Raw genomic sequence first — 20834 nt, 5'->3', positions numbered from 1 at the left:
TTGCAGCAATTACAAATGTAAATAAATTCATACATGCTCTATCTCCATAGACAGTAGCCTATATAAACGTCTATCTCCCTGCAGAATATGTTTTCTGGTTCTGTAGCCATCTTCTCACATTTGCCAGCCACATGCACCTTTCGACAAGTAAAGTCAAGATGACGCAACAGCACCCCTCGCATAAATATAATTTCGTTTGTACTTAAAAAATAATTTAAAAAAAATTCGTTTGTACTTAGCAAACGTTATCACAGTATTTGAGTGTATAGTTTCAAAAAATTGCGCGAACGTTATCACAATTTGTGTGTGTGTGTGTGTGTTGCACATCCATAATTGCAAAGGGGACGCGATTAAAACTTTGTAAGTACATAAATATAAAATCAAATAACCATTCCGAGACGTCTTGGTCCATTCTCATTTCGCGTTTCTTCTGCCGGAGTCTCCTCATCATCTGGGTCCAGCAGGGCGGGGATATGCTCATTTACATTTAAGGTGGTACAAAACAGCTCTTTTTAAAACAGGCCCCAAAAATGGAGTAGGGTATAAACGGAGGTCGGAGCCAGCTGCAAATGGGTGGGTTAGCAGCAAGTGGGTGGAGCTTTAGCCGCAAGTGGGCTGTACAAACTTCCAGAGGATTATGATTGGTTTATTTAGTATCACCTGTGTTGTAGTAGCTATCGGTTTATGCTCCACAGTTGGTGGCTGTAATGTGTAAGTTTTGTTGCGATCCATCAGAAAACAAAGAAGAAAACCGCTTTCACATGTCAGCGTGCCGTTGAGATGAAGGAGTAAGCTTGTTGTATAGTTTTTAGTTTTGTGAAAAAGCATTATAAGTTCTGAAAAACCATTTCATAATGGCGTTTGTACACTGTTTTTAGTCTTGATGTATTAAAAAAAGAATAAGGGTAAAGTGTATCCAAATAAATTTCTGTAGTTTTTTTAGTAGCACACAAATTACAAAATCTGTAACGTGCATGACAAGATCTTTTCTGCATTCCATTTCTACAATTTGTTCTCCAGATTATGGATTCTGAAGACCATAATAAGGTATTGTGGCAGTGTAATTTTTGTACGTTTTAGGACTGCATTGATTTTCAAATTGTAAATGTCTTAAACGTTTTGTAAATGGATTTGATATTAGAATACAACTCCTAACTTAATTGTACAATGCATGCAATTCTTTTAAAACTTGTTTTCATTGTAGTTATGCTTTTTTCTGAGTAATCCACAATGTAATGTAATGTAATTGAAACATTTGTTTTAATATCATAATTATTTTATAAAATGTATTACTCATAACAATCAGTGCAATAAATGTGAAATACATGTTATTGTGCTTCTTATGGCTAGAAAGTAAATATTGACATTAAAAAATAAAATGCATAACAAGAACATCATTGATAATGTTAAATGTTATGTTCATATTTTTTTTTCACCTCAGGTGTTGCATGCTGGAAAAATAAGTCGTCTCACTACAAACAGCTCTTCTGCAGGATGTACTCAATCTCCACTTGTTTGGAGTGTGGGTTTGAGTACAAATGCTGCACACCTGGTACGTTTTGTGTAAATTGGTGATGAATAAACTAGTTAGTCTAAAGGAAAACTAAAAATCTAATTTACTTATGTTATCCCTTGGAGTTTAAAAGTTCTGGACACCATTCATTTGCATGGCATGGACCTACAGAGCTGAAAAATTATTCTTAATGTTTGTAAATGTTCAATGTCAACTATAAACCCTAGTTCTTATTGTGCTTCTTGTGTATCCACCAGGTTATGCTGGGGAGGGAAAGCGAGGCGAGCTCCAGGGCATTTATTCAGAAACCTTCCACCCTGGATTTAGCAGTTTTCACTGCATGCAGATCAGTTCTAATGAGCTGATATAGTGTCCTTACAAAAAAAAGACTAAAAATAATCAAATAAAACAAACACTTTTGCAATCAATTCTGAGTGACTTGTACATGATTTTATTCATTGAAAAAAATAATTTATCCACCCTGAGATTTAAATGTAATGTATGTGTAACACGTTCAGAAGAACATTATTTCATTATGCTATTTAAAAAACATTATGCTATTTAAAAAATTATGCAGTAAAGATGGATGGTAACTTTGTTTTTTTACATTAGCCAAATGTTTTTCATGTATTTACACATTCACTTCACTGAGTCCAATTGCATCACATTTTAATATGTTCATTTACTTGATACTGTAGAATTGTAGAAGATATATCTAATATTCAGAAATATGCTTGAATAAGGCCTACAGCCTGCTGAATTTAAAACACCATCACTTTAAGTATAGTAAAAGGTGTAAAGACGTGACTTCATAATTGACAGTGAGTGGTATTGGACACACACAATAATAACAAAGCTGTAAGAAATCAGACCATGATGAGGAATGTAATATTTTATCGTTTATTTTCTTTACTGTCGCTACCTCCTGCCATACTCATTCACCGCCGTCCTCGGCAATGACAGCGTGGGGATTTCAGCATAAGCTCCTCCCACTTGCGGCGTAAACCCCTCCTACTTGCACATTTCTGAAATCCCTCCTACTTGCGGCATAAGCTCCTCCCACTTGCGGCGTAAGCTCCTCCCACCTGCAGGTCTCCGGGCTGCAGCGATACATACATGGACTGGCTCGAGTTAGGGCGGACTGGTGGCGCCGGTGATCTCACTATGCAACTCATAGACTGTAAGATGCAACTACGAACACAGAGATAGAGTCCGTTTGCGGCAAAGAATTTCAACGATGACAATTTCTCCTGGACGAAATCTCTGAATCAGACGAGGACACGGACGTTTGTGTTGAGAACTATCCTAGTTTCGCACCGCATTATGTTCTGACTGAACATCCAGGTACCATGCAATAATTCACCTTTTCGAAAGAAATACAAACGAGGAGTAATGCACTAATGAGTTCACAAACTAACTAGACATTTTGTGTGAATGTGAAATGAATTTCAAGCTCTGGTAGTAGCTAGCCTTGTAGACGGAAGAGTGATTTCTCTTATAGGCAGATATGGGCTTTCTGGATTAGTGGGAGTGGCTTGCGGAGCTGTGCAATGTGGTGCATTGTGGGAGTTGTTGTCTTTCATACAAATGCGTCCTGAAGTTATTTTTTGCCTTTCCTCGGTCACGAAGGCACCAAATTCAAAATTTATTTTACATTTCGACTACATATATGACCCACTTTAAATAAAAAACAATGTTCAAATGGGTGGAATGCCCCTTTAAGCTTTAAAATGACACAGAACACACAAATAGAAGAAATAATATAATAATAAAAAAACAGATATAATGTAGATGCTGAAAGTGTCCTCTATTGACTGTATATTCTGGGTTTTCTGGGATAACCTTATAAGAAAATAACAGAATAAATCTGATCGATGTGATCGGCGCTCTGCTCCTCTTCCTGGCGCTCTGACATCTACACTTCCGCCTGCGAATTGCGGAAGCAGAACTCGGTGGACAGGCGGTAATAAAGCGTTTTATATTTTTATAAGTGGATTATTCTATTATTTATCAATCATTATTAACATTAAAGACTGTTTAATGACTCTGTAGCGGGCATAAGACACTTTGAAGGATTTAAAGGTATGTCATTGTCATTGTTGTATTTCCTTCTGGTTGATGTTTATATGACGTCTTTATTGATATTGACCTTTTATTACTGTCATACCTTTTAAGTTAACGTATTATTGTTTTAAAACCGGTCCTCATGTGTGTTAAAATCAGTTTGACATCGATTGAAATTACTCTTACTTCTGTTCACATGTTTTAAAGCATCAGATGTGTTTTTTTTCTGGTTGTGATTCAGTCAAATCTGCTCACCTTTATTTATATAACTCTTTATATATTACATTATTTCAAAGCAGCCTCGCAGTAATATATAAGTCTACTGGATTTGAGTTTGCTGATCTGATTAAGCTTTAAATTAGGCTTTCTTGGCAGGCATCAGTTTTAATTTCATCCACAGATGTGAGTCTCTTGACTGTCACGCGTGTGCAGAGATAAACACAGTGCTGATGTTCTCTGATCTCCCAGCATGCAGTGCACAGCCTCCTCTCCTCATGAGCTCCCGCAGACGGGCAGCGATCGGGCCAAACTCACCCAGTTGCCCGCCAAGGACTCGTCCTCCATAGACAGCGCCTCTGACCTGGGCGGCCCCAGAGCGCTGACCTTTGACCTGCTGAACATGGTGATCTGCTTCAAGCGGATGGCCATCTTCCTGGAGCCCGTCACAGACACGCTGGAGGTGCTGCGGTTCCTGCTCGGGTGAGACACGGCCCTTACAAATCACTCTGACACCTGCACATCTCGCACTGCTTCTGTACTTCAGGAGACTGTATCATGTGACTCTCATCAGAAGGCTTTTGTGTTTGTTCCAGCCAGTTGTGAAACGCATCTCTGAGTTGTTTTTGCTGCTGTGTGTCCCAGTGTTCAGCTCTGATGCTGTGTGTCCCAGTGTTCAGCTCTGATGCTGCTGTGTGTCCCAGTGTTCAGCTCTGATGCTGTGTATCCCAGTGTTCAGCTCTGATGCTGTGTGTCCCAGTGTTCAGCTCTGATGCTGTGTGTCCCAGTGTTCAGCTCTGATGCTGTGTGTCCCAGTGTTCAGCTCTGATGCTGTGTGTCCCAGTGTTCAGCTCTGATGCTGTGTGTCCCAGTGTTCAGCTCTGATGCTGTGTGTCCCAGTGTTCAGCTCTGATGCTGTGTATCCCAGTGTTCAGCTCTGAAGCTGTGTGTCCCAGTGTTCAGCTCTGATGCTGTGTGTCCCAGTGTTCAGCTCTGATGCTGTGTGTCCCAGTGTTCAGCTCTGATGCTGTGTGTTTTAGGTGGAGGATGCCGCTGTGCTCCCTGTCGAGCTGCGTTCTGCTCAACATCCTCTTCCTCACGCTGAGTGAAGGTGAGACACCAGACGGCCGTAAATGACGTGTTCATGTGCACAAATTATAGTTAACCCTATAAAGTCGACTGTATTATAATTAATACATACATTTCTAAGGCCTTTAAATGATCAATGAGAAAACCTGTTGCGCTCAATCTACTACATGCCTTCTGTCGTCCGACTGATGCTTTATATTCTCTAGCAAGTAAATGGTTTTAGTAAAATTGTATAATCGTCCCCCTATTTCAGCTCATGGTGTCTTTTGCTGTGAAATATATAATCAGAATAGGTTTTTATTGCTAGTAATATTTCAAGAAGAACTCCTGAACTGAACCGACTTAGGTTTACTTTATTATCTTTTTTTTTTATCTTGTTCAAATGTATCAAATATGATCATCAGGCTTTTGAGGACGTTTTTTTGTTGTTAATCTCTCAATCAACATTGAATTGCATTACATTATATGTTTTAAAACTACAGAGCTTTGATCATAAAACTATCATTTAATATCATCAGATATAGAGTGACGACTGATATTTATATGCATTTTATGTAAGTCGTCTGTTATACTGTTATAAAGATTGATTTACATTACAAGCGATCAGAAATTCTTCTTACTTTTTGGCAATATAAATATCAGCAACTGCCCCAAATTTCATATTTTTGCTCAGTTTGGGCCTGTGAATAAAGCTGAGGTGTTTTCCCCTACATATTCTCACTATATCCGACTATATGAGCCATAAAAGCCCAAAAATGTGTCAAATATGATAATCAACGAAAAACAAAAAATTGTATGTCCTTTTATAGTGTTTCACTGGGAGAGCCACGCCGTGTCCTCCATGTGAGTATCGCAGAGATGCTCCAGAATCACAAGTTCTGATCCTCCTCTGTGAAAATGTACCATGGTAATCAGAGATGCTGCCAAAATAGTCAATACATTTTTTTTGTACTTTATTGTTACTTTGTTACTTCAGTAAAACTGTGATAACTTGGTATTAACTTCCACTGTCTACAAAAACATTAAGAAATATGATGATGATAATATGATATATTCTAAAAGTTCTATTTGAGTGTTTTTAATGAGTAAAGTTTGATGACAAAGCCAGGTCTGAAATTTTAAAATAACTTTGAAAAGTTTGAAGTTTTTTCTCAGAAAAAGTCAAAACATTAATTAGCACTAGGGCTGTAAAACGATTAATCCCATCCAAAAAAGAAGTTTGTGTTCACATTATTTTTGTATATATAAATACACACACACATGCATGTATACATTTAAGAAAAATTTGTTTTTTATATGATATTTATATTAATAATATTGAAAATATTATATTTATAATATTAAATAAATATTTATATTTATAATATTGAATTTAGAAAAGTGAGTTAGATTTATCAAAACAATATGCTGTAGAAAATGGGACACCACAGGGGAGTGTGATTAGTCCAACTTTATTCTCCATTATGAATAATGATATTTATTTAAATCTTCCAGGGGATATAGGGAGGTCTTTATTCACAGATGATGGTGCTTTATGGAAGAAAGGTAGAAATGTTGAGTATTTTAAAGAAGATGCAGGAAGGAATTGATCAAGTTGAAAATTGGGGAATAAAATGGGGATTTAAGTTCTCAGTGGAAAAATAAAAAAAATCACCAAATAAAAAGTTGGTCAAGGACTAGGCTTAGGCGTAATTTGTCTATTTATTTTTATGAAATGACCTTAAAATGTTTAATTTGACCAACTGGGCTCTCTCCTTTTCAAGAAACAACGATCCAGGAAGATTCTGCAGTTCTGCTTGGCTTCACCTAACAAAGTTGATTAAAGTGAAATCCCATTTGGAGAGCCATTTCAGATGCGCAGTTCTCCATGAAGGTAACGTTTGCAAACATACTTTTGGGAAATGCAGATTGAGTTATGTATGTAATATGTATATTAAGCATGAAAAGTAGCGTTGATGTTATGATTAATTCAATTTGAGCAATGAATCCCAAAAACTGCATTTATGTTTTTTTATTTAAATATTTAAATAATTTTTTATTCAGATTTTGGGTACTCATAATTTACACAGATGATCATCATAATAATACCACAGTTTATTGTATTTATATTTTAGGGTATACGATTCACAGATGTGGATTAGATTGCAGAGCAAAGCAGCGTTTCCACTGTAACTCAATGCTGTTATGTAAACCGGACTTCATGAAGCATCTGTCTGTTTGCAAGGGTAAGCACTCAGTTGTTCCTTCACTGACACCAACCACACAATACACTTAAAAATCTTATCACCACAAAATAATTGTAATAATTGTGGCACAATTATTTGCCTGTAGGGCGTACTCAACGGGAAGACTGTAAAGTTGTTTCCTCAGAGGTCCTCTTGCCTGGTGCTCGTCTACCTTGACCATGAAGAACAACAGGACACCCTTTATGCTCTTCTGAAGTCAGCGCTGCAAACACCAACACAACTGAGCTTCACGGATGAAGTGCAGTTCATCTTTAGTGCTCTGTGTCCAGAGGTATGCATAACAATATAATGTATTTGTGCATGTTTCTGCACTTTCAAACCCTAATGTATGCTGCTTATGTACAGACCTGAGTATATTTTAATCAACCATTTTCTCCTGATAGCGCATCATGGCCTGGTGGACTGCAGGATTTGTCTCTGCATGATCCTTCTTCTCTGGTCCAGATTTTCATCACAGGTAAGAGTAGAAAATTTAGTTTTTTACACAATGTCCAAAGTATCCTTTTTTAAGCGTTAACATCATTTCTGTTAACCCAGCAGTGATTATGTTCTCCATTTACTATTTCAGTGAAGTGGAAGAATTGAATAGAGGGATAGAGAAACAATTGAGAAAAGAGCGGAGAACATCCAATTGGCAGGTAGTGCTGCTGCATTCTTCACAATCTGGGCTTTAAAAATTTAAAGGTCAGGAAAGTCATGTCAATAACATGGTATTTCTATTCATATTCCTTCATTGGTTTTGCCTCTTCATAATGACTCGCTTGCTTTAGTCCTCATTTGTAAGTCGCTTTGGACAAAGGCGTCTGCTAAATGACTAAATGTAAATATCTTTTAACAGTACAGTCATTAATGTTAATGAACATTAATTGGTGTGAATATTGATATAATTTTTGTATTGTATATAATGTGTGTGTGCTCTAAGATCTTTTAAATATGAAATTTAAAATTTGAAAGTTGAACATGTTCAACTAAATCAGGGTTCACCAATCTCGGTCCTGGAGGGCCGATGTCCTGCAGAGTTTAGCTCCAACCCCAATTAAACACACCTGAACCAGCTAATCAAGGTCTCATTAGGCATAATAGAAACTTTCAAACAGGTATGTTGGAGCTAAACTCTGCAGGACAGCGGCCCTCCAGGACCGAGATTGGTGAACCCTGAACTAAATGTTCCTTATTTCTCTCTTTCTCTCTCCGCCTCTCTCTCTTAGGAGTCAGTGAAGACGTTGTTGTTGAAGTTCTTTCTATGTGGTTCACGTCCTGAACAAATTTGTTTTTGTGTGTGCTCAACTGTTATTATATATTATTTTATAAAATATACACAATCTTAAATCTACTCCCACAGTCATCCTTGTGTCTTCCCTCTGTACTTTAAAATATGTAAATGAATAAGGCATTTATATGGCGCTTTCATATGTACTACTGTACACCCAAAGCACTTCACAATCCAGTCAGGGGATCTCTCCTCAACACCACCAGTGTGAGCATCCACTTGGATGATGCGACGGCAGCCACAGTACAACAGCGCCAGTGCGCTCACCACACACCAGCTATAGTGGAGAGGAGAGAGAGTGATAGAGCCAATTCAGTGTAAGGGGATTATTAGGAGGCCTTGATTGGCAAGAGCCATTGGATGGAATTTGGCCAGGACACCGGTGTTACACCCCGACTCTTTACGAGAAGTGCCATGGGATTTTTAATGACCACAGAGAGTCAGGACCTCGGTTTTACGTCTCATCCGAAGGACGGATATGTGGTTGATCTAGTGAATGAAAAGGTAATAATACCATGAGTCCTTGTTTATTTTACTTGATGAGTTATTATATTATGCTATCACAATAATTACTCAACATTCAGCTCTTAGCAACCAGTTTTAATTGCAAGAAAGAAAGTAGTATTTGGATGTAATAAACCTTTAAAAACCTTTAAAACTCTTAAGTAGTTAGAATTGATTGGAAATACTCCAAAACTAACAGTCCTCGCCAGCAGCCATATCACCCTGTAGCCCAAGACTGGTTGCCCACTGAAGCTAAGCAGGGTTGAGCCTGGTCAGTACCTGGATGGGAGACTCCTGGGAAAACCAGGCCACTGCTGGAAGAGGTGTTAGTGAGGCCAGTAGGGGGCGCTCACCCTGTGGTCTGTGTGGGTCCTAACGCCCCAGTCTAGTGACGGGGACACTATACTGTCAAAGGGAACCGTCCTTTAGATGAGACGTTAAACTGAGGTCCTGACTCTCTGTGGTCGTTAAAAATACCAGGATGTCCTTCAAAAAAGAGTAGGGGTGTAACCCTGGCACCCTGACCAAATTTGCTCCTTGGCCTCTGTCCATCATGGCTCCTCTCCACCAGTAAGCTGGTGTGTGGTGGGCGTTCTGGCGCAGTATGGCTGCCGTCACATCATCCAGGTGGAGCTGCACATTGAGGAGATTCCCCCTTCCATGTAAAATTCAGCTTTGATAACAGGAATAAATTACACTTTATATATATTATATTATTTTATATTAAAATAGAAAATAGTTTTTTTTTTAATCAAATAAATGCAGCCTTGGTGATCAGAAGAGATGACTTATTTTAAAACCATTAAAAATCTTACTGATACAAAATTTTGGCTGGTAGAGTATGCATGCATGTATGTATGTTTATGTATATGGGCTATATATAATGAGCACCCAATTTCTTTCCAAAATTAAACACAAAAACGTAGTAATGCTGTGTTTCTACTACTCCCCAGAAAAAAAGATGATATTGTATGTAAGTCATTTAAGTGTCAACGTAATCAATGTACATTATTCACCGATAATTGCTGCAAATATAGCTGCTGCTGTCTGCCCCGCTTAAAATCATTGGCAACGCGGATTTGTTTGGAACTATGTAAGGATACATGAACCCACTGTTGTGCCTGAACGCGTTCATTGAACGATAGATTTGGGCGAAGGTGAACTGAACGTACCGTAATAGTGCCTGATGAACGTTACTGTGGACTCGTTCATTCTGGTGTCTGTGAACTGCACGCTCTCTCAGTTTAACTTCGTTCAATAGGGTGCCAGATTTCTATAGAGCCTTCCAGGCGAAAACCCGCCTAAAACAAACCGTAAACAGGCCTTAATATGTAGCGGAAAAAACACCCAATCTGGCAACACCAACCAGTGTCTCACCGCCGTATGCGTTATCAAAACAAAAAGCCGCATGTGGGCGACAAAGCAGCGTTTATATACTGTCTATGCAAAGCAGCGAGGAGGCGTCGTATGATCGGTTCATAACCGAGAGTTTTATAAAGGTCGGTGAGAATTGGGAAAAATCTTACATTTCTGTGCAAACTTTGAAAGGAAAAGAAAATCCGCACTTGTTGAGCCTGCCTGGTATTTTCCAGGATTCCAGTATTCCTTTTTAGTATGTACTGAAATGGAAAATTATTAAAACTGAAAAACATTTGCATCTTAAGGACTACTGAACTGTTTTTCTTTTGATAAGTCCTAATTTAAAAAGACCATTCAAGCAGCACGTTTTTAATAATTGCTGTCTGTGGTTCTATGGGCAGTGGAAATATTTTGGGGGGGGAAATAGCTCGTAGCAACCTATGGAAAAAAGAACTATATGAACTAGTTCATTTTTGGAACTGTAAACTTAGTTCAAAATTTTGAAGTATGAACTATGAACTGAACTAGTTCATTTTAAAATTTGTGAACTGAACTTTGAAATAGTTCATGTAGAAAGTGAACTTTCCCAACACTCACGTGACCGCGTGGCGGTGAGATTGCCTACACTTTTTCACTCCTCCTCTCAGTCTCACCCATAGTAGGGGTGGGCGGATCGATCCTGAAGTATCGATATATCGATACTGACCTGGTATCGAAAAGGATCGATCCTCACATAAAAATATCGATCCAAATGTGTGTTTTTTTACCAGTCATTTTTTATTAATTTATCACGCAATTCAGTGCATAAAATAAGCTTCTAAGTTGAAAACTAAGCGAATGTTAGCGGATAATTGTGTAGGATAGAACTTTTCTCCTAGTCATCTGGATACAAAACGAAACCAATCAATCACAGAGAGCGTTCAATGCCGGTGCTCACAGGCCCAGTGCGTTTGGGAAACGAAGCCTTGCTTAGATGACAGAGAAACAATCGGGAGTTATTTCGCAATAAACAAACCAAAAGTGTACATAAAGGTTCAAAATGTTAACGTCAGTAAGATTTTTTTTAATGAAATTAATATTTTTATTCAACAAGGATCGATGCATTAAATTGATCAAAAGTGACAGTCAAGGGTTTTACACTGTTAAAAAAAATCTACTTCATATAAATGCTGTTCTTTCAACTTTGTTCATTAAAATAATTCTGCATAAAATGTATCATGGTTTCCACAAAAATATGAAACTGTTTTCAACATTGATAATAATAAGAAATGTTTCCTGAGCAGCAAATCAGCATATTAAAATGAATTATCATCATGACTGGAGTAATGATGCCGAAAATTCAGCTTTGATCACATGAATAAATTACAGTTTACTATGACATAGAAATGTTAAATTGTAATATTCCAGTTTTTACTGTATTTTTGATCAAATAAATGCAGAAGAGAATTAAAAATCTTACAGACCCCAAACTTTTGAACAGTAGGCTAGTATACTAGTAGGCTAGTACTATAATTAGGGTAGTTTTGTAAAAGTCACTGACTAATTACAGGCGAGTTGAGAGCACAAATCACAAAATATTTAGTAGTTATGAAAACGTATTCAGATTTAGCATATTAATGATGCATTCACCTCATATAACATGACACACTGCTCTAGCACAGGAAAGTGCATACAGGTTCAAGTGCATGCTTTTAAAATGAAAAAGTATCGGTATCGGTATCGATATCGGCGATACTGGCCCTGTATTTACTTGGTATCGGATCGATACCGAAATTTGCAGTATCGCCCACCACTAACCCATAGACTGTAAAAAAATATGGACGTAGTGTCCGTGACGTCACCCGTAGGTTTCTGAAGAGCATTTTTGAAGCCTAAAGTGGGCGGAGCCGGCCGTCGCCATCTTGGCCTTGCGTCACTCCCGGATAACAGAAAATAGGCAAACAGGCGGGGCGTGAGTGAGGCTGAGGAGCCTGGCTATCTGAAATCACCTAGCTCGACGTGATCGAGTTAGCTGATGATGTAAAGCCAATTAAACGTTCCTATTTTTGCCCTTCGAAATATTATAATAGTTAAAAGACATGGCTACAAGTGAGACTGTGTATTACTTCGAGAGTGTTTGTGTGTGACAGTGATTTATGTGCATACATGTCCGTCACTCTTTCATGGTCCGTCAGCGCGGCATTGCTCAAGTTCGTAGAGAGCTTATTCAGTCCATTTTAAATTCTGATGTTGGCCGTCTCTCAAATGGGTTATGGTTTAACCGTTAAACCATAGATATATTGCCTTTGAAGTGCAAGTAAATGCGCTAGAAAATCCGCGCTCATTCACGGACGGAGAAAGCGCCGACGCCTGCATGATTTCATCTGACTGACGGTAACTTAAATAAGCATATTAAAATCCATCTGTTCTATGGGAGCAGAACGAACGAGCATTTATTGACGTTTTAAATTTGAAAACCCCAAAAAGCAACGAAATTGTCAGACATCCATTAGTGCATGTTCACAGAGGAAAACAACTGAAATACAGCGCTGGTTGTTCTCTCGAACGATAACGACGGAATCCAAAGACGTGGGCTTTGTAACGTTACCCAAGTATTAAATTGTATGAAATAATAATCCCGAAAAAAAGCACAAACACTGCAGAGATGGCAAGTTCAGCAGCTAACATTGCTGAGGTGAAGTGACGGCTAGTAACAGCAGACAAACGGCTAGCACTGACAGCGGCAATCCATCTGTCACTCAAGTGGCTTGGCCACACCCTTAAATTTAAATATTAATCAACTAAACGGACGAGTTATAAAATAATTCACCCCCCTCACAGTTGTTATAAAGGGCAAAATTAGCTGTATAGACCAAATCCACATACAGACACCAGGCTTTAAACACGTTTTTTTCTGCTGTAAAATTTGGCATTTTAACATGGGGGAGATACAGATTTGACTCACTTCTGACAACAGCCTCAAGCGGCCAGTCAACGAATTGCAGTTTAACTCACTTCCGTATTGGTTTCAAGAGAGAGACGGGGGCCCTGTCCCAAATGGCGCACTTCATGCGGACTTTCGGTCTCGTGGACTTGAATTGCGCGTGCTCGCTGAGTCTACGAGTCCGTAGGCTGTCCCATTCAGCATTTTAGCGCTCTGAAGTGTGCTCAGCAGCGCCCCCTTTGTACCCTTGAAGCGGTCTTCCGCGAAGCCCGCATAGAAGCAGGCTCCACGCACTTTAACTACCCAGGAATCCTTGCGAAAGGCCAATCAGACAACAGATGGGAGGAGATTTCACTCGCGGATAATTGTTGACATGGCTGAGAAGAAAATATTACGGTTTTTATGACCTAAATGTACATTTTACCAGTTTTTACCTACAGTTTATACAAACATTATGGTCATCGACCAGTGGTTGATGTCTCAAACATAATAATAGCGCGTTTAATAATACGATCGCATTATGATTCATTAAATAAATAGAACCGAATGGGCAGGGCTTTACTGAGTCATATGTAAACATAGTATGAATATTGAAACCTGTAAATTCATCTGAAACTCATGCACATTTTCATTATGTTTTAAAATTGCAATCTTAGTTCAAATGGAACATTATGTATTATTATGTACAACTGTATACATCATTTAAATAAGCATGATATATCTATTGTCTAATGCCCAGGTGATATGCACAATATCAAAATACTGTAAAATTAGGCTGTGTAGTTGACATGCAGATAAGACGTCGGAGCGCAAAAAATGTGATTTCTCCTGTCCAACAACAACCAGACCTGTAATATTTCTGTCAGTAAGGTTATTTTTCACTCTGATGTCTCTGAAAATAAAAAGCTAGATGATATATTAAACTTTTTCTGTACGATGGGTAAATATCATATTCACAAAGCAAGATACCTTAAATTCAAACCTAGTTGCAAATTTTTTGCTTATGATTTACAGTTATTCTTCACTTCAAAAAATCCCCTCCAATAAAAGAGCTTCGAAAATATCCTGTATTATAGAACAAGTTTTATATAAATTGTAAAAATATTTTATTTACTGTTATTATTTACTTTCATTTTATCTGTATCCCCACATGTTCATGTTCATTGTTTTGTATTATTTCCATTGTAATGATTTATATTGTAATGCAAAAAAAAAAACAAAACAGCCCGTTATTTCCGGCGTGCTGATCGAGTCTGTCCCAAAAATACCTCTCAATGCGCCCTCGTGGACTCGCGCCAAGGGCCCTATAGGTCTGCACTACATGACGTCACCAAAGTGTGGACTCTGAGGAAGTCCACAAGTCCGGAGTGTGCCATTTGGGACAGGGCCCCCGAGGTTGCCGCTTGGTCTCACCGCAGCGCATACATTTCAGGCAAGGCGTAAACAAGCTTACTGTTTCCTGATCATCCGGGGCGGTACGTACCCATAGTGGTACCCATACGTGAAAGTTAAATCCATCCATTTTATGAAAACATCAAAAATCATTTACATTTTCTTAATGGAACATCAATGTAATCAGCATGACCTGTCCACAGATACATTTCCACACAGGTGAGTCTTACAGATACAGTTTAAGTAATCGCTTACATTTTAATTTTGTGTTTTTCTACATGCCGATGTCTCACTTCCTGGGCCATTTTGCTTTTGTAATAACATGATTGTCCATTAATTTTTATGTAATTCAAAATACATTTTATGGTTTAATGAATTTGCGTTCAGATCGCCATTCGTGCTAGAAAAGATAAGCTATAGCCTATAGACAAACAGTGTTAACGATGTTGAAAAAATCTTCCTTTTAAAAACAATTGTTTTTATATAGTATTGCATATATTATATATTTATATTGTTTTTAATAGTTCAAATTTTGTATTCGAATATTTATCTTACATCATAAGCGGGAGTTTCAAAGAGTTGGTTTTCAAAGAGTTGGCACAAGTACAGGAATACTGACTGTAAATAATGTAGTGCAGTGCGATGATATTTGCTAGTTTAGGCCATTTTTTTGCCATTTTGCTCTTACATTTATGCTCAAAACTTTGCCATGTAAAGATCTGGCAGGTAATAAAAGTATTGGGTTATTAACTATGTGGTTTTACTGAGACACATTGAAGCTGTGATACCACCACAACCTTACCTCATATCTAGGATTTGGTCTTTTAGGTTAAGAATTAAAAGTTGGTAAAATTATATTTTCATGCACATGGGTCAATATCTTGATTTCCTGAAAATAATGTTAATTCATTTAGCATAAATATTCTAAATTCCATTCATGTTTTGTTTCAGTTAATTTAAGATGCAAAGATCACAGTCATCTGAAGCCAGCTCGTCAATGGATCCTCCACTTAACTTTAGTGGACACACTGATCCTGGGTTTAGGTAAACACTTTAAGCCATTTATCTTGTTACATCTGTTGAAACTAAGAAGATTGTTCATCATTAATGCTGTAAAAAGGGACTAAAGTGACTGCATTTAATGTATTTCAGACGTTATTAGTTAAAAAGTTTTAATTAACATCCCACATGTGAATGTGCACTTGCTGTAAAGTCTCCAACAGCAAAATACATATTAGTGGAATAATTCAGTCACCTGAATCAGTTCATTACAAAAGTAATGAATAAGAGTGTGTGAATTACATTCACTTGTTGTGTTCATCTGAATGCACAGACCGGACCCTCCAGACCCCAGCTGTGTGTCCATGAAGAGTGACTGGTCAATGGATCCTATAGTTAATTTTAGTGGACACACTGATCCTGTGTTTAGGTAAACACTTCACTAAACATCTATTGATTCTTCATGAGGTCTGTGATGAAATTAAAAATTATTATTTTATTTTGGACGTTGTGAAATGCCAGGAAAATAAACCCGGTAGCAAATGCAATCATTGGGGTGAAGGGAATCATATATATACAGTACTTTATCATCCCTAATGCATTATGCATGTCTTCTTTGACTCCCAAACTAGTTTTGTGTTGAGCACTAAAAACTGTCATCTATAATAAGTCACACTGAGGTCCATCCCACATAGCAACACTAGGCTTGTTTGAGATGAGCAAAATCTGTGCAAAACCAATCACCAGTGATCACCGGTTAGAAATGTGTCCGAGTGTGGTCCGCAAGGTGGCCGTGTCGGGTTCTGCAGTTTCTCTATATATATAAACATTAGGGCTGGGTATCGATTCAGATGTTCCGATTCGATTCGATTTCGATTCGCAAGCTCTAAATTTTCGATTTCGATTCCCGATTCGACTCAATGAATATAGTTTTAATACAAATCCTATATTTATAAAAAAAAAGAACGGTGAACATAAGTTTACAAGTGGTTAATTGATAAAAAGAAATTAAGAGCCACAAACCTGTATATTAAACTCTTTTTATTTTAGGTACACTTGGGTATATTAAAACCCAACTTCAAATGCATTCAGTGAATAGACGAGATGAAAAGTGATGCTGAAAATTGATAAGTTAGAACAGTCGCATGCCTTGATCAATCAGGATCAGGTTATTTTAACACACAAAATCTCACAGCATTAGCTGTAACATGGAGACTGCAAGGCTATAAACAGTGCTAATACTGGCTTTTGGGTGATAGATAAATAAATATGGAAAAAAATCGATTTGTGGCCTTTGAGAATCGATTTTGAATCGACCACATTTTAAAAAACGATTAATCGAAAAATCAATATTTTTGCCCAGCCCTAATAAACATGTCTGTAATTAAAGTAAAAATGATTGATAAAGATGTCTTTCGAATGGAAATAATAAATAACAGTACTTTGGGTGTCTCGTTCATTATATTTATTTTCATATAAAAGCACAGAACTTAAATTATATTCAGTTTATTAGCAACACCGTGCACAAGCGTGAATCCCGCGATATCCGCCTTTGATCTCATAGGTGTCAGATCCTCTGCGAGAAGAGAGAACTGTCCATCTTGCCTGCGCTTTTTTTTTTACTCCTCCCCTCAGTGCAAGGCCCCCTACATTTCAGGCGAGACAAGGCTCATCTCAAACAAGCCTATTGTGTAGGCTGAGATCTGGCCCACATCTGGCACATGTAAAATGATGATCTGACCCATGCAGCGCGGAATGACGGCCCTTGGGGGCCCGCTCCTGTTTGTCAGATTTAGGCCACAACCAGGCCATAGCAATGCCAGATGTCACCCAACAGCAAAGAAATATAGGGGTTTAACTATTTTAGTTGTGCTCTTAACTCTTATTATATCTTTGTCTTTTTTGGCTGGTGTGACAGTGTGTTTGTCAAACACATTTGCAGCAGCAAAGAAAGCTAAAGTGAAATGAGATCAGATGATGATGGTTACCTGTTGATGGTTTTATAATCATCATGATATAGTCTGATTCACTGACATCATTTGAATCTAACAACTTTGTTGTGCCATTAATACATCTACATTATAAACCCTATGTATGAAGGTAATATGATGTCATAAAGAATCACATGCTCATGGTAAGATTTGTGAAAGTGTGCATAAGTTTGCTAGCATAAATTAAATTTGCATGTGCGCAAGAGAAGATTTGTAAAGGTGTAAAAAAGGTGCCTTTCAAGTGTAAGAAAAAACTATTTGCATCATTTTACTGTTATTTGTAAGTGTAATTCATGTATTGTGAAGCTGCAGCTTCATGCTGACGCAAAATAAATAGGATCTGTATTCCTCTGACTCTCGATTTACTCTTATCTGATTGGTTCAATAAACACGTCAGTCGCCAGAACAATCTTTATTTTCATTTAGCTCAGAAACGTTATTGTTGCCGAACTGGTACTTTTAATGCACACATACATGTTAAATAAATAAATGAATAAATCATGATTGGTTAATAAGGTGTGCACCATTAGGCTGCCTATATCGGTTCATACTGAATTTCAAGCTGGTGTGTAAAGAAAGAAAATGTCTGTGTATTCAGTGCATGTATCCTGCTCATCATCATCATCCTCCTCATCAAGCCATATCAGTTTGTAATGTTGATGCTAGTATCTGCACTACTGCATGCATAATTTCACCTGGCAATTAATCATGGGTGGTTCCAGAAATATTATTTTACTAAAATGAGTTATAATACTATTTTTTCCCTTTAACATGTATTTTAAAGGGATAGTTCACCCAAAAATGAAAATTCTGTCATCATTTACTCACCCTCAAGTTGTTTCAAACCTGTATGAATTTCTTTTTTCTGCTGAACACAAAAGAAGATATTTTGAAAAATGTCTGTAACCAAACAGTTGATGGACTCCACTGACTTCCATAGTAGGAAAAAAAAATACTATGGAAGTCAGTGGAGTCCATCAACTGTTTCTTTAAATTATGCACCATTTATCACCTGCAATGCCATCAAGTAATCACTAGATGGCTGTATAGCCCTATATATGACCATATCAAGATGCTGTGTATTGCCTGGTTGCTTGGTTTTTATTCAGACATAATTAGTTACTTTTTGTCAAAGTTGAATTTATGTTGATTTAGTATAAGTTTTTCATTACAGTCAAATTTGGACACAGAGAAAGCATTTTGTTATTCATACTAGCTACATTAAAATAGCTTGATCAGTCACATGAAAGCAATCAGAATCAATATTGACAGTGCGACCAAGACAATATTTCAAAATATATAATTGAGTGTTAAATACCATAAACAGAGACATGAAGTGAAAAACACTGCATCAGAATGGTATTATTACATAAAGAATGGGTATTAAATGTTTTGATTGTAAAGTCTAACATCAGCTCAGTGGTGTAACAGATTATATAATATCCAAAATTTAAATCCAATAACGTTAACACCAGCTCGAAATTCAGTATGAATGTCACTCTGCCTTAGTATGAGTGTCACACCATGAAATGTAAACAGAAAAAACAAGCAATACATTGACACTAGAAACCTTTTATAATGTGTCATAGATTTTTTCCTAAACCTTTCTATCTGGGTTGTCTCCAATCGACATTCCCGTTCTATTCTATACGTCTATCTGGGTTGTCTCCAATCGACATTCCCAGGGTTGTCTCCAATCGAAATTCCCTAACGTAGTCTACCTCTTTAATCTAACTCACCTGCTGCGCAGCAGAAATTGACAGACAGACTTCAGCAAATGTCCATGAGTTCTTTATTTACGGCCGGGAGAGTACTCGAGGAATTCTCAGAGAATCTCACCCAAGCAGAAGAATACATCAGGTTTTATAGGACAAAAACAGACACATCAAAATAAAATCAGCGTGACTAACATGTCACTTTCTATCAATATGATTGGTTCAATTGGTAAAGCAAGCCCCTCCTTTCTTTACTCTCTGTTACTGGCATAAGCAAAATCATCAAAAAAAACATTGTAAAGGGTTAACAGTCAGTTGATTACTCAATATATATCATGACATAATGCAAGCAAAAAACAGAACGTTTTGGTGACACTGTGTTTAACCTTTATCAAAAGGTTAGTAAGACCTGACCTAAAAGAAGAAGTAAAATTTAGTTTGTTATATTGTTAGACCTAGAAGAGGAAGTCAGGTAAAAGTTTGTCATAATGTTAGAAAAGTTTAACAGGTTGAATTCAAGTTAGAAGTTTAACTAATTAGTTTACTATCTTATTTATTAAAAATCCACCACAGATTCCCCTCTCTGGTCGTAATTTCCACGACCAATATCTGGATTGTTTAATGTGGAAGAATATTATGGTATTGGTTCTCTGATCGGCCGCTCGGCCACAACTGTATTTGGCTGATCGGGTGCACCAAGAATATTACGGTATTAGCTCTCTGATCGCTCGATCAGGGTCGAGGGCAACTGCAATCTGACCGGGTGCAACCGCTCATAATGGGGTTCTTCTTCTTCCATAATATCTTCTCTCCCAATGCCTCCCCAGACAATGCTCCTGATAAATCTCCCCAGACAAGCTCGGATACATTTCATCAAACGTCCAATCATAATTACTGCAATGAGCAATGCAGCAATTACTGGTAACAAGAGCTTAAGTATGGGTCCGAAGATATTACCAAAAGCATTGCGGAAGGCATCAGCAATCCAATCTAATCCCCATTCCATTGCTCTATTCTTTGCCTGTTCATCCTGCCACAAATCATTCCGCACCTTTGTCATATCGTCTAGCACAGTGGTTCTCAAACTTTTTACACCAAGTACCACCTCAGAAAATATTTGGATCTCCAAGTACCACCATAATGACCAATATGAAAATACAGTAGCGTAGTAGGCCTAACTATTCAGCTACAGTTATGCACAGCTCAAAAATGAGGCAGCTTAATTTCTAATAAGAATATTTATTATTGTCAGCCACTTTAAACATTGTAAAAACACAGTTTGAACATTAACACTGCACTGTGCTGCTTACATACAGGTAAATTAAAAAACTTAAATAATGATTCAATTCACTGTATTGCACCTAAAAGTGAAATAAAAACTGTAGCCTACTGCAGTGGTTCCCAAACCTGTCCTGAAGGCACCCCAACACTGCAGGTTTTCTTTGTCTCCCTAATCAAACACACCTGATTCAGCTCATCAGCTCATTATCACATGGGTTAATGAGCTGATGAGTTGAATCAGGTGTGTTTGATTAGGGAGACAAAGAAAATGT

At 37.6% G+C, this 20834-nt stretch overlaps 2 protein-coding genes and 1 long non-coding RNA gene across 3 annotated transcripts in view; all 3 read left to right on the top strand.

The window, feature by feature from the left end:
• Positions 1-1019: 1019 nt before the first annotated feature.
• LOC307172956 lies at positions 1020-1886 on the top strand. The gene is made up of 3 exons (XR_013823785.1): positions 1020-1047; positions 1442-1552; positions 1771-1886. It is a non-coding gene; the product is annotated as an uncharacterized lncRNA (long non-coding RNA).
• A 1517-nt stretch (positions 1887-3403) lies between these two features.
• LOC307172949 (protrudin-like) lies at positions 3404-7745 on the top strand. Its single transcript, XM_079895710.1, has 8 exons — positions 3404-3476; positions 4046-4276; positions 4834-4904; positions 6646-6755; positions 6997-7107; positions 7214-7399; positions 7512-7585; positions 7697-7745. Exons 2-4 carry the CDS (start codon positions 4047-4049, stop codon positions 6690-6692), a joined length of 348 nt encoding a protein of 115 aa, XP_079751836.1. The 5' UTR covers positions 3404-3476; position 4046; the 3' UTR covers positions 6693-6755; positions 6997-7107; positions 7214-7399; positions 7512-7585; positions 7697-7745.
• Positions 7746-15184: 7439 nt separating this feature from the next.
• LOC307172832 (NACHT, LRR and PYD domains-containing protein 3-like) overlaps positions 15185-20834 on the top strand; it is a 67147-nt gene continuing 61497 nt past the window's right edge. Inside the window, exons 1-2 of the mRNA XM_079895502.1 lie at positions 15185-15620; positions 15910-16005. Of these exons, the coding sequence (XP_079751628.1) occupies positions 15538-15620; positions 15910-16005 (179 nt within the window). The 5' untranslated portion in view covers positions 15185-15537. The remainder of the gene's footprint in view (positions 15621-15909; positions 16006-20834) is intronic.

The sequence above is a fragment of the Squalius cephalus genome (assembly GCF_949319135.1).
Source record: "Squalius cephalus genome assembly, chromosome: 2".
NCBI lineage: Eukaryota > Metazoa > Chordata > Actinopteri > Cypriniformes > Leuciscidae > Squalius > Squalius cephalus.
The sequence above is the reverse complement of the archived record's forward strand: the minus strand, read 5'-3'. Positions and strand labels throughout refer to the sequence as shown.